The sequence below is a fragment of the Rousettus aegyptiacus genome, unplaced genomic scaffold (genome assembly GCF_014176215.1).
Source record: "Rousettus aegyptiacus isolate mRouAeg1 unplaced genomic scaffold, mRouAeg1.p scaffold_m13_p_18, whole genome shotgun sequence".
NCBI lineage: Eukaryota > Metazoa > Chordata > Mammalia > Chiroptera > Pteropodidae > Rousettus > Rousettus aegyptiacus.
In genome coordinates, this window is record NW_023416293.1 from 6,649,804 (window position 1) to 6,664,654 (window position 14,851).

The window sequence follows — 14,851 nt, forward strand, 5'->3', positions numbered from 1 at the left end:
ATCATTGCAATATCAAACAGGAAATTATGCGAATATGGTTAGGAAATGCTATGAACTAAATCATTTAAGAAAATTCTTTCTATTGATTATCCATATAAACACATGTTTACATATATCTTCACTAAAATTGGTGTAGAAAAGCAAAGGTATTGAAAAAGAACATATATTACTTATTTTCAAGGATAGCATTACGTAACCATAAATGGGGTTAAAAAAAAGAATACAGGCTGACTGGTTACTTATATGCACGCGTGCATACAAACTCTTTTGGTAGGGAGAGGGGAGATAAGCAGATGAGTGATAATTATGGGTACTTTAAGCATCAGAAAAGGAAAAAAAACATTCATATTGGAAAACCACTATGCCTCGACAGGAAGAAAGTAGAAAAACCATATCTGAGAAGCAGCCGGCTTACAAAAGGCTCTGGCTTAGGATGGATGAAGTCACAGAACACAGACTTGCTGCAGAAGAGCTACTCATTAGATCATTGAAAAGAAAAAGGTTGCAACTGCGAATACCAGATTTGAGTTACTACTGTGTGTAGTGTTTCTCAAAATCCTCTATGAGAAAAAATTGGAGTTTTATCACCTGGAAATGGCATATTCCTAAAAAATCAATCATGATCTTTTAAAAATTCTAGAAAAATCCCAGCACTGGCAGATTCCCTTTGGAAAGCTACTCCACCCTCAATGAACTGGGCAAAAAGAAAACTTAGTTTTTACAAACATAAAGTTATTAATCAAAGTTCATAAGCTTAACACCAAATTTAAATTCTTTGTACATCTACCTGAATGTCTGAGCACACACACATTTAACAGTATATTTAAACCCAAGTTATCTTCTCTCATCTCCAAATGTAACACCTTTTATCATTTCACTTCTCAGAGAATAGCTATGTCCAGTCAGCAGGCCAAGTCAGAATACCAAGAATGATCTTTGCCACTTTCTCCTCTTGTTATCACCCATATGCATCTATCCCAATGACCTGGATTCCTTGTGGAATCCATCCACTTTTCCTGCTCTTCCCCCCTAGTAGTTCAAATGAGTATCCCTCACTTGAACTACTGCACTACCTTTGCAACTGGTTTCCTCAAAGTCATGCAATCTGTTCCCCAGAGTAGAGCCAGAATGGTACTTTCAAAACACAAAGTTACTCATCACCCCACCACCTCCATGGCTTCCCAATCTTCTTAGGACAACACCAAAATCCCTAAAATCCTTAACTAGCTACAAGCTCCATGAATGATTCTCTCCCTTGCTAAGGCTAATTGCTCCATTCAATCTTTTGATCTCATTTCTGCCTTCCTCTTCATTCTATAAACGACTACTCTCTCTTCCTCAAGCCTAATTTAAAAAAAAAAAAAAAATCTAGATTTTAGATGCTAAACTGAAATTTGACTCGTAAAATAGCCTCACCTCTGTGAGTTAAAGCATTTTCATCTGATGTGAGAGGAAACCTTTCTAAGGTATCTTATCAGTTTTCCTCTATAGTGATAAGACTCATCCAATGCAGATATGAGTTCATCTCCACTGAAAATAAAGTAACATTTAAGTAAATATATGTTAACAAAAAGTACAGGTATTCTGGGAAGAATAACTATAATCAGTTATACAAACTTTAAATCCCTCTCAATCATCTTGGACGATACAAAAATGGGTTTACGAACAACCTCTTAGAAGTTAATCATGAGAGCAAGGAAGTAATAGTGAAGGCGCTGATTACCGGACTTACCAAAAGCCACATCTTTTACGGTCCTTCACATTACAGTGCATTTCTAAGCAGGAAGTATTATGCCTGAGATCAAGAAGTGAGGTCTTAAATTTCCTCAATATAAATTCAAAAGAAATGAAATTGCTAGGCATTATTTACCAAACAGACCAGTTTTACCATGTTAAATTCTAGAACTCTAAAATTAGGCCAACGGAAATTCTTGAGCCCAGTCCTCCTCCAAGTGAAGAAACGTCCAATATCCACTCACTTGATAAATATTTACTGAAAACCTCTGCACTGAGATGTGAACTGCAGACACGATGATGAATAAAAACAATCATTAAGTTGAGATAACACTCCTTCCACAGAGAAAGCCTCTTATCAAACCTTAAAATAAACAAACCTTAAAATAAATAATAACTATTGGAAAGAAAAGATACACAATGTTTTGCAAGCAGTAAAAGGAATCTGAGCTGCCCAGGGTCAGAAAAGCCTTCTCTGAGGAAAAGTTAAAGCAAACCTCTAAGAGATAGATAACTAGGTAATCTGGCAAAATGGGAACAATTCCAGGAAGAAGAAAAACAGGCACAATGACTCTGAGGCGAGAAAAACTCAGGCACGAAAATAAAGTGGAAGACTGGTAGGAGTTGATGCCAGAAAGGTTAAAAAAAAAAAAAAAAAAAAAGGGCGGGGGTGGGGGGACAGGTAAAGCCACATGGAGGAGACTTACTGTTAAAACTACATGGAGAATTACTGTTTTTAACCCTAAGAGTAACAGAAAGCCATTCAAGATTTAGCAGTTTTTGGAAAACAGAAAAAAAAAAACTAATGGCTTCCATCCTCTTAAGTGCTTTAAAGTAGCACACCAGTGGCGACCTGAACAGATTAAAGAGACATATGAGTGATGTGAAAAGATCAATGACGAGACTGCTGCATCATCTAGGGAAGAATAAAAATAGTATGGACCAGGAAGAATGGTAGTGATACGGGGTAAGGAACTACAGAGATGCTGGGAAATATGCTCAACAGGCCTTCCTGAGTCTGGGTACTGCAGGTGAGGGGGAGGGAAGCAAGTGGCAAGGATAATGTCCAGCATCCTGTATTCCGGGTTGAGTTCTTCTAAAATTCTCTACTTGTTCATCTGAAAATTGTCAGCCACCAATCACCCAGAACTTCCTTCATGAAATCTCCATGTTAATGTTCTGTGTCTATATCAAGGTGGTCTTAATGACTATTAAACTATTATTTCCAGGACATTAAAAATACATATATTGAGGAGATGAGAGTACCACTTGCCAAGAGAGAAAACAATGTGTAAGAATCCAATTCACCAGGGATAACATAATAAAGGGCCCTCAGGAAATGTATAAAAGGATTGTCAAGGGTCACCAAGGGATTTTCCCCTTTCTGCCCCATTCCGCTCAGGGAAGACGCCAGGTATCATTAAAGCTTGCTGGTATTATTCACATCCTGTTGAGTATGCACTCCCTAACAGTACTCATTGCAACAAAAAAAGAAAAAAGAAAGAGAAAAGGAAAGAAAGAGAAAGTATTTCTCATTATTCAGCTGTCTTGCCTAGAAAATTACTCTTTGATCAAACCAGCACATCTTGGCATTAGAAATAGCGATAGTTTAGGAGAAATAATAAGGTACAGTCTTCAGCTAATGAGCACTGATTAAGTTTAGACTTCATAAGTAGGAGAGCCTAACAACTCAAAACAGGATGGGAGGAAGAGGGAACTAGTAGTTGCAAACACATAAAGATGCAGTGCCGGGTCACTTTCTTTACGACTGGTAGAGGCGCAAAAAAAAAAAACTGGACAGGGTGTGAGAGAATGCCATATTTAGGCAACCGGGCCATACAAGATGCCCCGCAGGTTATCAAAAAAATAACTGTGACTACAAAAGGAACCCTTTCTATTTATGTAACTGGATGGACTGCACACCTCTCCAGCGTAGTGTATTTAAGGTAGGAACACGGATGAGGCCCTGCAACTGCAGGAAGGTAGGCTTTAATCCCCTCTTCTTTCCATGCCTATTACAACACGGTCCAACTCCCCCACCAGTCATTCAACTCAAGAGATTCTCAACTGCTCCTTTGTCTTTGCCTAAGTGCTTTCTCAGCCCGGCCAACAGACAAAAAGCCTTGTAACTCTGTTCCCAAAATACCATATGCAGCCACAAATCAGAAGGATGTCTTAGCAAAAAATCAACACACTCCTTCGCTCATTATGAGAAATCTCCTTTTTAAAAAATACTAAAATCCATCCCCTCCATTTGGTTTTATGCAATTAAAAATTCCTGACCATAAAAAGAGATTAATAAAATCTTAATTCCTTCAGTACTGAAAAATACATTTTACAGTTTCTCAGTGCTGTTTGCCTAAAATCCAAATCCAGCAATAATTTTCATATAATCTGATAAATATAAAAATTAATCGAAGATAAATATAAAAATAACAGTTTTAACTACAGTACACAGGCAATGTCCATTATGCAAATACCTCCACTCCTACAACTACTAACTTTTAATGTTAAAAGTTAGTAATTTTACTTAATGAGCAAGGTGAGTTTAAACAGCACCTTCCTAAAATTTATTTAACCATGAATTCCTTAGTATATAAAATTCAAATCAAATATCGGCTACTTGCTTTAGTAAATAAATTATTACCTTCTGTATCAGTTGATAAAATTTAAAGAGTTAGCATAGTTGTGGGTCAAATCCAGGATACTGCCCATATTTACATATCCCATGGGCTAAGACTGGTTTTCACATTTTTAAGGTTGAAAAAAAAGAATCAAAATGATCTTAGTGTAAATGTCCCAATGGAGACTCCATGTATATGTTTATTAATATTTTTTATGCATGAATGAGACATGGAAGCAAATATGTGGGAGTATTTATGTATGAGACAGAAACATACTCCCCTTCTGCTACGACTGAAACTGGTTCTGTTAATTTCTCTAACTGAATTTTATGTAATAATAACTAATTGAGTAAAATGTGAACTAAATCAGGAAAACTTCTATATAATCCATTAACCATCCTTTTTAAAAAATTCTTTATGTTTTGTACTGTATTATGTATCTATTTATATCTTTCAGGTAAATACGTCGCAGTAGCAGTGAGCTGTGTAAAAATGCTTATGCTGAGACAGAATAATACACTTCTATACATATATAAAGTCGTCTGCGATGGTACTTGTAGTAGGACTTCACCTGTATCTTATATTTGTTTTTGTACTCATTCTGACTGCACTCTGAATCTTAAATTATTTTATATAATGTCAAGAAAGCACTTAAATAATTTCTTTGTAAAACTGAAACACTGAAATTTTTGAATTAATCAAGAGGGTGGAGTTTAAGAAATCGCATTAATTTGATTCCAGTGGGGAATCCTTGCCCCTTGCATCCCCATCCAAAACAACAAAGCTACAAGACTAATGCCAGACCTGTAGCTCAGAGTTCTAGCCAGGTCATCAACCACTACCCACCCGCTCCAGAGGCAAATCAGATCCTCTGGACATCTCTGCATCATGAATTTTAAATTGAAGAGAGAGGTAGTTCCCTCGCCGACACTTTTTAATAAATCAAACAAGAGTATAAGATGATAGTTTTAAAAGTGAATCGATAATGTATACATCTAAAGAAATAAACCATATCTATTTAGAGAGGCATTAGTCAGAAACACAAATAGGAACAGAAGTCAACAACGGCAAATGATGACAAATCCTATCCAAGTAGCACCTAAGGCTAAAGGTTCTCTGGCCTTGTTGTAATAGGTCTGTCTTTATTGAAGAGATGCAAATACCAAACCACCTTACTGTAATACCATTAAATGTTTGAAGGATCCAATTTAATAAGTGCTCATTGTACAACCATGCCATTATACCATGATTTATCTTTACATGGAAAATATGTAAAAAGTATTCTCCGTGTAAAATGGAGTATACTGTCCCTGGCAATTACACTCCTTACTGTAAATGAATATGTGGACATTTAGCACTGAGAACGTCTGACAAGCTTGAATAATGAACCAATCTCACGAGGTATACTACCATTGGCCACTTCGTCAGCCTTTTTCTGGGCCACTGCAAATTACTACGGAAATGCCGCTCTATGAAGCAACTCGGACCCACACGGTTGACCTTTCCCAGGGAACAGGACCGTCAGCACTGTGCTCACCGCCAGCAGTCATCTGCGCTTTGACCTGCTCTGTAACAAAGACGGTGGTGAAAATTCCTGGGACACTTAGAACCAGACTGTATGACTGTAGGACTGACTGGTCTCCAGTGATCCCCGAGAGAGTCAAGGTATAAACTATAAATGTGCTATTACCCATTAACCATACTAAAGCATGTTTTTGTAATATCTACTACACTATAATCTTTATGCTGATGTTTAAAGCTTTAAAAAAAAAAAATTACACAAGCTTTTCAAAAATACTAATGACCCAAAGCTTAGAAATAAATGAAATATATCATAGGTCTCCCAAAACTTGATATCAATTATTTAGAAGGTATTTGATTAATTATAATTATTATTTACCCATGTAAAGAAACAAGTGTTCCCCGAAATCAATTTATTTAAATAGTTAAAATGTTTAATTTTTTGTTAAAGTAACTTTTATAGGGAAAAATGTGATAATATATTCCAAAGTTCTCGACAAATTATAATGCATAAATTTACTGTCAGAGCAGTTATTATGATGTAACTCTGTTAAAATTAACAGTTCCTAAGGATGCTATGAAGTATTCTGTATAACCTTTTAATATAATAAAATTATAATATTCTAATCATCAGAGACTGAGTTTGGGGTGTTTTTAATAAAAAAGCTAAAAGCCTTCTCCATAACAGAAGTTCAAATTCTTCTGAAAGGTCAAAGACCTCCTTAATTTTAGTACTCAAGTTTGGCATTTAAATATACAAGGAATTCAACTACAAAATGTTTATCGCAACACATATAAGACAGAAATGACAAAAAGGCAGTGTAAAAAGACCACGCATCTATCTAAAAATACAAAATTTAGAGAGATAAATGATTAGATTGATAGTATACAGAATTCACTGAAGATTATGATAAAATATTAAACTGATTTTTTCTGATTTAAATTGTAATTTGTAAAAATGACAAGTTGATTTGATTTCAAAATAATTCTGTTTGATCTTATATACTACTAAAAAATCTAAATGTAAATAACAAAAGATTTTTTAATGACAACATAAAATTGGCAATCTGTTCTATGGTGCAACCTTTGTCTCCAATTAAAACAAAAATTTAAAAAAAATTAAAGCTTTAATTCCTCAGCATTAAAAATAAATATATCTTCAACTTATTCACAGGAAAGTACTGTTCTAAATTTCAAATAAGAACTTAGTTTCATCCAGACCAGAAGCAATTAGTGTTTAAAACAGATATTTAAAATGAAAGTGGGAACAATCACTCACAGAGGAATATGAGAAGCAGGAAAGACAAGAAGAACAACACTAAAAGAAACATCCATCAAGAAAAAGACCTGGAAAAGAAACCAAAACTTAGAATTAAAGATCGAGTGAGGTTGGGCACAGTGGGGGAGGGGGACGAGAAAGGAATGAACCAACTAGACAATCCAATGAATAAGACAGAATTACTAAGACAACTAAGAAAATAAAATTTGAATGTAGAGTTTATATAAAAGATTAGAAATTCATCGAAGATTCAGATCAGTTTATGAAGACCGGAAATTGACACAGCAAACCAAAATTCTGCCAACAGCCAACAGAAAAGTACCCATCAAAGAATTATCTAAAAACCAATTACAACATGTTATTCAATATAGAATTTTTTTTTCATATGAATGAATTCAAATCATCTGTCATAAAATTAAAGGAAATATTAATTTTGTTTCTTCAAACTATTGAAGAGAAATACGGAAAATAAAATCATGTCTTTGTTAAAGAACACTAGTGGTTAGTCAAAAAATAAACTGAGTCATTGGAATATCAAAGTGGTGCAATACATTCAATACTGATAAAAATTTTGTTAAAATTGAATGGATTCAGGTTGTACTGATGAAAGTAAACAGAAATTTTAAGTAAAAGCTATACTGTACTATGTCCAAGAGAGAATGCTAAATTTAAAGAAAATTAAAGCTTGTTTTTATGCATTTCTGAGTCCTACATAATTACAGCATTATACATGGACATGTAAATAAAAGAGTATATACAATAAAACCAAAATTTCGTAGTATAAATTTTTATCAGTTCGCAAAATGCTATTATATTTCCAAATTAGTTTTTTCCCTCCAGTTTTTAAAATGATCAATATTTAAAAAAAAAAAAAACACTTTAAAACAGGATGTTAACATTATTATTAAAAATTTCACAACAGTTTCTAGATTACTTCTGACATATGCACCAACACTAACTCTACCTTATGCTTCTTTCGAAAATAAGTTTTAGGATTCTGTAATCATGTCATTAGCTCTATGGTCACTGATAGATTAATTTTAAAGGGTATGTTACAGATAGTTTTAAAATAGCTAAGGTATTTTAGATAAATTCTTTCATAACATACAAAGATAAATCAACAGAATTTAATTTATAGGTTTATACCAAAACTGCCATCCATTGTGCAATGAATTTTCAATAAATCTCAGTAAGATACATTAACTGTTACTTATACATTAAAATTCCCTGGCACCTATCAATATGGTCTTTTAACATAATTCATTTTTCTTGAAGTACGTTAGTATCGAAATGCTGATTGTGCTGACAAAATACTACGGTGAAATGAGATTTTAGTATCTCATATCACAAAGAAGGTATCAGTGCAGGGAGATTAATAACCACCCATCACTACAAGTGTTCGGACTAAGTACTGCTCAACTTTTTTTAAAAAGGGTGCTTTCTGTACTATTCAGCATTAAAAGTTTACAAAATATTATATGGTTAATATAAAAATATTTCTATAATAAGTATAATTAATTCAGTGCTACAATTAAACAGTACTGAAAGGAACAATGCTAAACAAGGTTTACCTGATTACATTTGAACAAAACGAATCCCAAAAGAAGTTATTATAAATTTTTTTTCAGAGGAGAAAATCATTTTTACTATAAAGAAGAGTAGTGACAGAAAAATTAAAATAAGAACATCATCTTTATCATTAAGAGAGAACGAGGGCACTTATAAAGGCCCTTCTCTGATTTGTTAGCTGCGGAAAGAATGGAAGGGCTGAGATTCAAAGCCAGAGCTGACCTCAAAGCCTTAAATCTGGAGTGCTTCCAACTGCTGAACTTCTCTTTAGCAAGCAGAAAGGCCGCAGTGTCTAAGAAGGCCGCATACGGCAGTGCGGGAGGCATCCGCAGAGGCTGTGGCGAGCTGCGGAGCGCGCCCGTCTGCGGGAGGCAGGCACTGCCCACGCGGTGTGTCCGCCGCTAAGCCGGGCTGCGCGCTCGCCTTGCCAGACAGCGTCTCCAAAGAAGGGCAATCCAGGCTGTTTATGGGACACGCTCTTTATTTTTAAATGTTTTAAATTATAACGGAAGCCCAGTAAAACATATCGGGGGCCCAATTTAGATAGGCACAATGACTCCACGAGCGCGCACACCGATAGGCACACGGTGTCTGCGCGCTGGTGTTTACGAGAAGGCAGGCGGCGTCCAACTCCGGGAAGAACTTCGCTATAGGCACCCTGAAAATCTACACGACAACCAGTCTTCTTCACACCTTTCTACTTGCCATATTCTTCTCACCAGAGCACTTACGCCTGCTTTTTGCTCACTATTCCTAAAATGTGCTTTCCTACAGTCTTCAAGTGAACTCCTGCTCAAACTTCAGACCTGACCTCCCTTTTATATGTGAGTAGTGGATACGTCTCTCCTCCAAGGGACCACGGATAAAGTCTTGGAGAACATGCCTGAGTTTGTGCATCTCTGATGTCCCAGCACCTAGCACAGTGAATGGCACATCGTAAGCATTCAGTGAGTATTTGGTTAAGGAAGAGAAGAAGGAGATAAAGGAAGGAGGGCCCCTACGGAAGCCTTCATCAGTTGTCTTATCGTCTGCTGGCCTGGGCTTAGCCCCGCTCCAGAGCATTACTGCTACCAGAGCTCTCCCAGAGATGGCCAGTTAATCAACACCTGAACGGGAACGAAAAAAGCTCTCTAAAAGGAGGGGCAGGGAGGGTTACTGAAAGTACACATTCCCGCTTAAGAAGAGAAGTTCGTGAAGAGATTGAGATTTTGGGTCCTCCTAAAAAGTTAAAAAGTTAATGATGATATTACTACACTTCTAAAATAGATACTGAAAATTCACTCAAGTTTACAATCGGAAAAATGATTCCCTAAACACTTATTATAAGAACTACACTGTCTATCAGAGTCCATTCAAATAACGATCTTAAAGGAAAGCCTTGGATCTGTACAATTTTGGGGTGCAAAATATTCAGACAGCAAGGCACTCAAGAGTCAGTGATACTCAGTGGAGCAGAGGCAAGAATGAGGAGGGGCCACAAAACGCGGCCTTTCTACCTGGACACAAACATGCTGGACTGGGGGCTAAAGTGGAGTAGCTCTAAATTCAATTACCAAATCCTTATACAGAAGAGGAGCAAACTCCAATCACGTCTTCTATTCCCTCTCCAGTGGGGCCACGAGCTTCCTACCACCACCTAACAAGGCAAGGTCTTCACAGACCCCTCTCACTTACTGTATAACAAAATGCATTGCCAAGTGGCATCATCTTGTCTAAGATGCCCCCTTCACAAAAGGAATCCATAGGAATATTCTGGTATTCCCCGAACTAAATGGCTTCTGCTCCCAACCCAGAACTTGTAAGGGGCTTCATCTACACGGAATCTGTGTGACACGAGGCTTTCCCAGCAGTCTTAACCGGAGGCAGACAGACTCTGGGGATAAATAAGCTTGGGAAAGAGTGTGAGCTCTTGAGTCGTGTACTAAAAACGGTGAGATTCCTGTACCATGAAATCCGTTTAAATTAATGTTCCTTAAATATCATAGGACGCAAGTAAGATGTGCAGGGAAGGCTCCTGACTCAGAGAAGTCCTCTAACAACTCTGACGCTTAGGTCCTGCGCCTCCGGAACATTCACTACAAATGCATTTCTTGGCCTAAGTCAAAAGTTAACCAGCGACCCAACTACACAAATTTGCAACTTTAAAGATACCTGGGCTTCCGCTCCTAAAATAAATTTCAGTAATAACCTTTATGAAAAATTACCAAAATACCCTGGATGAGTATTAATTTCTATAAATCTCAATAACTTATGACTTACAAAGTATTGTTATCAAAACACCCATCTCTTTTATATAACACGTATAGGAAAAGTTCATTTGCACAGACATTTTCTAGCCATCTGCAGAAGTTGACTCATTAATTTATTAGTCTTATATCTAACAGAACTCTAGTGTCTTGAACTTAAGAGTTATGTAGGTCACTCCTAAAAGAGATCGATCCTAATTTGAGTAAATATGTTTATCAACCAGGCACATCAAAACTCTGAAGAACAATGGTAGCAAAAATGAGCTGGACATAAATTATACAGGAAGTCACACCTGCGCAACAAAGCCTTTAACATACATTTAACTGTGTTGTATATTTAGGTGGGTACCATTAGAAAAACTCACTTAATTGAAGAATAGGGTAAAAAACCTGAAGACACCCACAAGCTCACAAACAGGTAATAATTCCAAAAGAAGAAAAAGGAAGGAAATTTTTTTCAAGTAGATGCATAGTGAGGTTCTACTTTTAAAGAGAAACATTTATTGGCGACTTCAAAGCTTTCAAATTCAGACTTTTCTATATATTCTTTAAGAACTGCTAAACTGAATCAGGTCATAAGCAGCAGAGATTCAAAATGGGTATAAAAATATTAGAAGCACTAGCAGTTTGACCATTTTTAGTCTTTCTGTTGCATTCCTACATGTCTTCTTGTGATTTCTGTAAAATCACACACCATAAACTGATTTAAATTCACCTCTATTAGTATATTTAGGAACACAGTCTGATGAGGCAGCAGAGCCATAATCATTCATATAGTGCTTAATTAAGACGGTGTCCTTGGATTTTAGAAAACTGTTTTGTAAAAATATTCACTACAAAAACTATCACTGGTTTTACTATCTGCATAGAAACTCAGTAATGAAACCAATTTAACGGCATTTCAAATGAGACGTAAGTAAACATGGTGACATCACCACCACCACAAAAAAACATACAGTGGTGGCTACCAGAGTAAGACAACTTTGGTCCCACAGTAATTCCCTAGGGAGTGGCCAGTAGGCATGTTTTGTCCCCAAGGAAACATCAACGAATGAACCTTTTAAGACTTGAAGTTAAATCTTACAGCCATGAATGTCTTCTGAAGTCAGGAAACACTAGGCAGGTGTCATAAGATGGGTGTGTCTCCTCTCTGACCACTTTGCCATCACTCATGAGACTCTGGAGACATGTGCCTTCTGCTGTTGCCTTCCTCCTGGGCCTCATTCCTGACCCTTAAATTGTCTTCCATGGAATGCTATTCTACCAGCCTCCACTCAACTGTCGTCGCCTCTGCAGAAAGACCTCTCTCACTGCTCTTAAGAAGCCGCCTTATTCAAAGCCCTAGTCCCAGCAACCAGAACACAGTCTGACACAGACCTCAACATGTACTTGCCGAATGCATTACGACTCCACATGCTACTTCATGAATACAAAAATAAATCTCACGACCATTTAAAAACGGGTGGACTATTAGCAAAATACCTAATCCTCAGTTCTAATTTGAAGTCCGGAAAAATAATAAAAATCAACTTTTAATATCGGATTCTTCATACGTATTTGTTGTTTCTAGAAATGAGTAAAAGTATGGCAAGATATATCTTGATTCTGAGAAATCACAGCATATATACAATGACTCAAGTCATATTGGGTCCTCAAAGATCTGATGACTCACAGAAGCAAAGTAGGTTTGGCATTAGTGTTGTAAATATACAGGTTCTCTAATTAATGCATACACATGTGTTTTAAGTGTCAAAGTTATAACAGTCTATAACATAAATATGCAAAATGAGGTTAACAGAATTCCTGCTCTATGTCATCCTGCCCTATCACTGACTAAATATTCTGTTCTTCAGGGTTAAATATGGCTTAGTTGGAACACCAAGAAATAACCACCTTTAGGGGGTTAAAAAATACACTTTGCTAAATGTTGAGTCAAAGGCTTATAATCATGGATACCCAACTATCTGGTTCTGTCAAGTATGCCCTTTGCAAGCATTACATCAACCACTGTGATCTGTCTTTTTAAAAGAATGTAAAGGATTACATTTCAAAAACTATAAGATATTATAGCAAACACTGGAGAATAAAGGTTATCTTCAACACCTGCTACTCATACGAAATGCCTGAAACAAAAGAACGTCTGCAGTCAAAGGGACTTACCGTCACAGACTTCAGTGTCATACCATGGTACGTGCCCATAGTGTCGATTTTGAAGCCTTCCGTTTCTATAAAGAAAGAGGATTTACTATTAGAATGTATGTAGTTCATGATTAATAACAAGTCTAAAGTAATGATCTACATTATATTTTGACAGCTCGATCATATAACAAAGCTTTGAATCTATTATATATGTGTGTGTATATATATATATATATATATAGTTAAATGATATACTTCTGAAGATAAAAAGTTTAAAAGGGGTACTAATCCAAAAATACATTGAATACACACCAAGAAGCCTGTTGTATAGAAACTGGTTAAGACTGTCTCTACACTTGTGTTCAACAATCATACAGTTGGTTGAGAATACCAAAAATTATACTGACTAAAATACTGTATCATATAACCATCGATTTACTTCTAATAATTATAGTACCACTAAAAGTACCTGTTACCGTGAAAAGTCCTTAACTTATAAAAAGTTGTGTTCCAAAATTATGACAGGCACGCTATAATTTGTAGGAAAGCAATGTTGTAAATAGGAGTAAGGGTTCCCAGACAGAAGTCCAATGTTTTTCTTTAAAGCATCATGTATTAAATAGCTTACACACCACAAGCCATACAGTCTCTGTCACGACTACTCAATAATGCAGTTGCGGTGCAAAAGGAGGATAAACAATACATGTAAACAAATTGGCAGAGCCTGACCTGGCCCATGGAGGGTTAGGTTTGGTTTGTGGGCTGTAATCTGCCAACTTTTACTTTACAGAATTCATTCCGCAAGAAAAACATTGCAGTATATAAAGATGGGCTACTGTCTTTCAAGAGCATGAATTCGGTACATGATTTTGCCCAATAAATGAAGTCAACATACAAAATTCAGTGCATCGAGGCAATACATCCTTTAGCTAAACTTAAAGAGATTTCAGATTATATAGGGAAAAAATCGTAAATGTTAACCTTCCATTTGCTTCTGTCTCATTTTTTTATCAATCAAGTCAAAACAAACGAAGATCCCAAGAGAAGACACACTGGCATTCGCCCCGCCTCACTGGCCACATCTCTGACGTGGAACCAGTGTACCGCGTAGGCTTTCATAAGTCAATCCTCACACAGAGACTCCAACCGACACTCCCCAAACCCTCAATGTATACATCCGTAATTTGGGAAACATAACTTGATATGTACAATATCTACTCTAAAATAACCTTTTGAGAAACAGAATGTTAATAACAGCAAATATAATACATATAATTGCTTATTATAGCTTATTATTATAAACCAGTCACTTATACTAGGGACTTCGTATTAACTAGTTTAATCCCCATAATGAGTGGGCCATGGTCCAACACTTTATTTACAACAACATGTGGTGGGCCAGGTTTGGCCTGTGGACATTAGTTTGCCCAGCCCTGCTCTTGACCACCAGGCTGTAGTGCCTCTCAAGTTGAGCACAACCACAGTAAAAGATAAAAATGAAGTGACTTGCCTTCTTTTCCTTTGAATCTTTCCTGATCATATCTGTTGTAGGCAGCTGGGATAGGCTGTTTTGTTCGCAATGTGGGATCCTGTGGAAAAATTAATTATAAGTTACAAGTTAAATTTTTAACTTGTTACTTAATAGTCATAATAAAAACCACAATAAAGGTATTGTTTTCTAAGCTGTTTGCTTTAGCCAATGAGACAAATGCGAAGAGTCACTTGATGCTTATTTTCAA

The 14,851-nt window shown here is 36.3% G+C and overlaps 1 protein-coding gene across 1 annotated transcript in view; it reads right to left on the reverse strand.

Moving 5' to 3' along the window:
* CDC73 (cell division cycle 73) overlaps positions 1-14,851 on the reverse strand; it is an 84,331-nt gene that overhangs the window by 46,739 nt on the left and 22,741 nt on the right. The window contains exons 9-10 of the mRNA XM_016122685.2: positions 14,623-14,701; positions 13,134-13,198 (exon numbers count right to left, since the gene is read on the reverse strand). Coding sequence (XP_015978171.1) covers positions 13,134-13,198; positions 14,623-14,701 — 144 coding nt within the window. The remainder of the gene's footprint in view (positions 1-13,133; positions 13,199-14,622; positions 14,702-14,851) is intronic.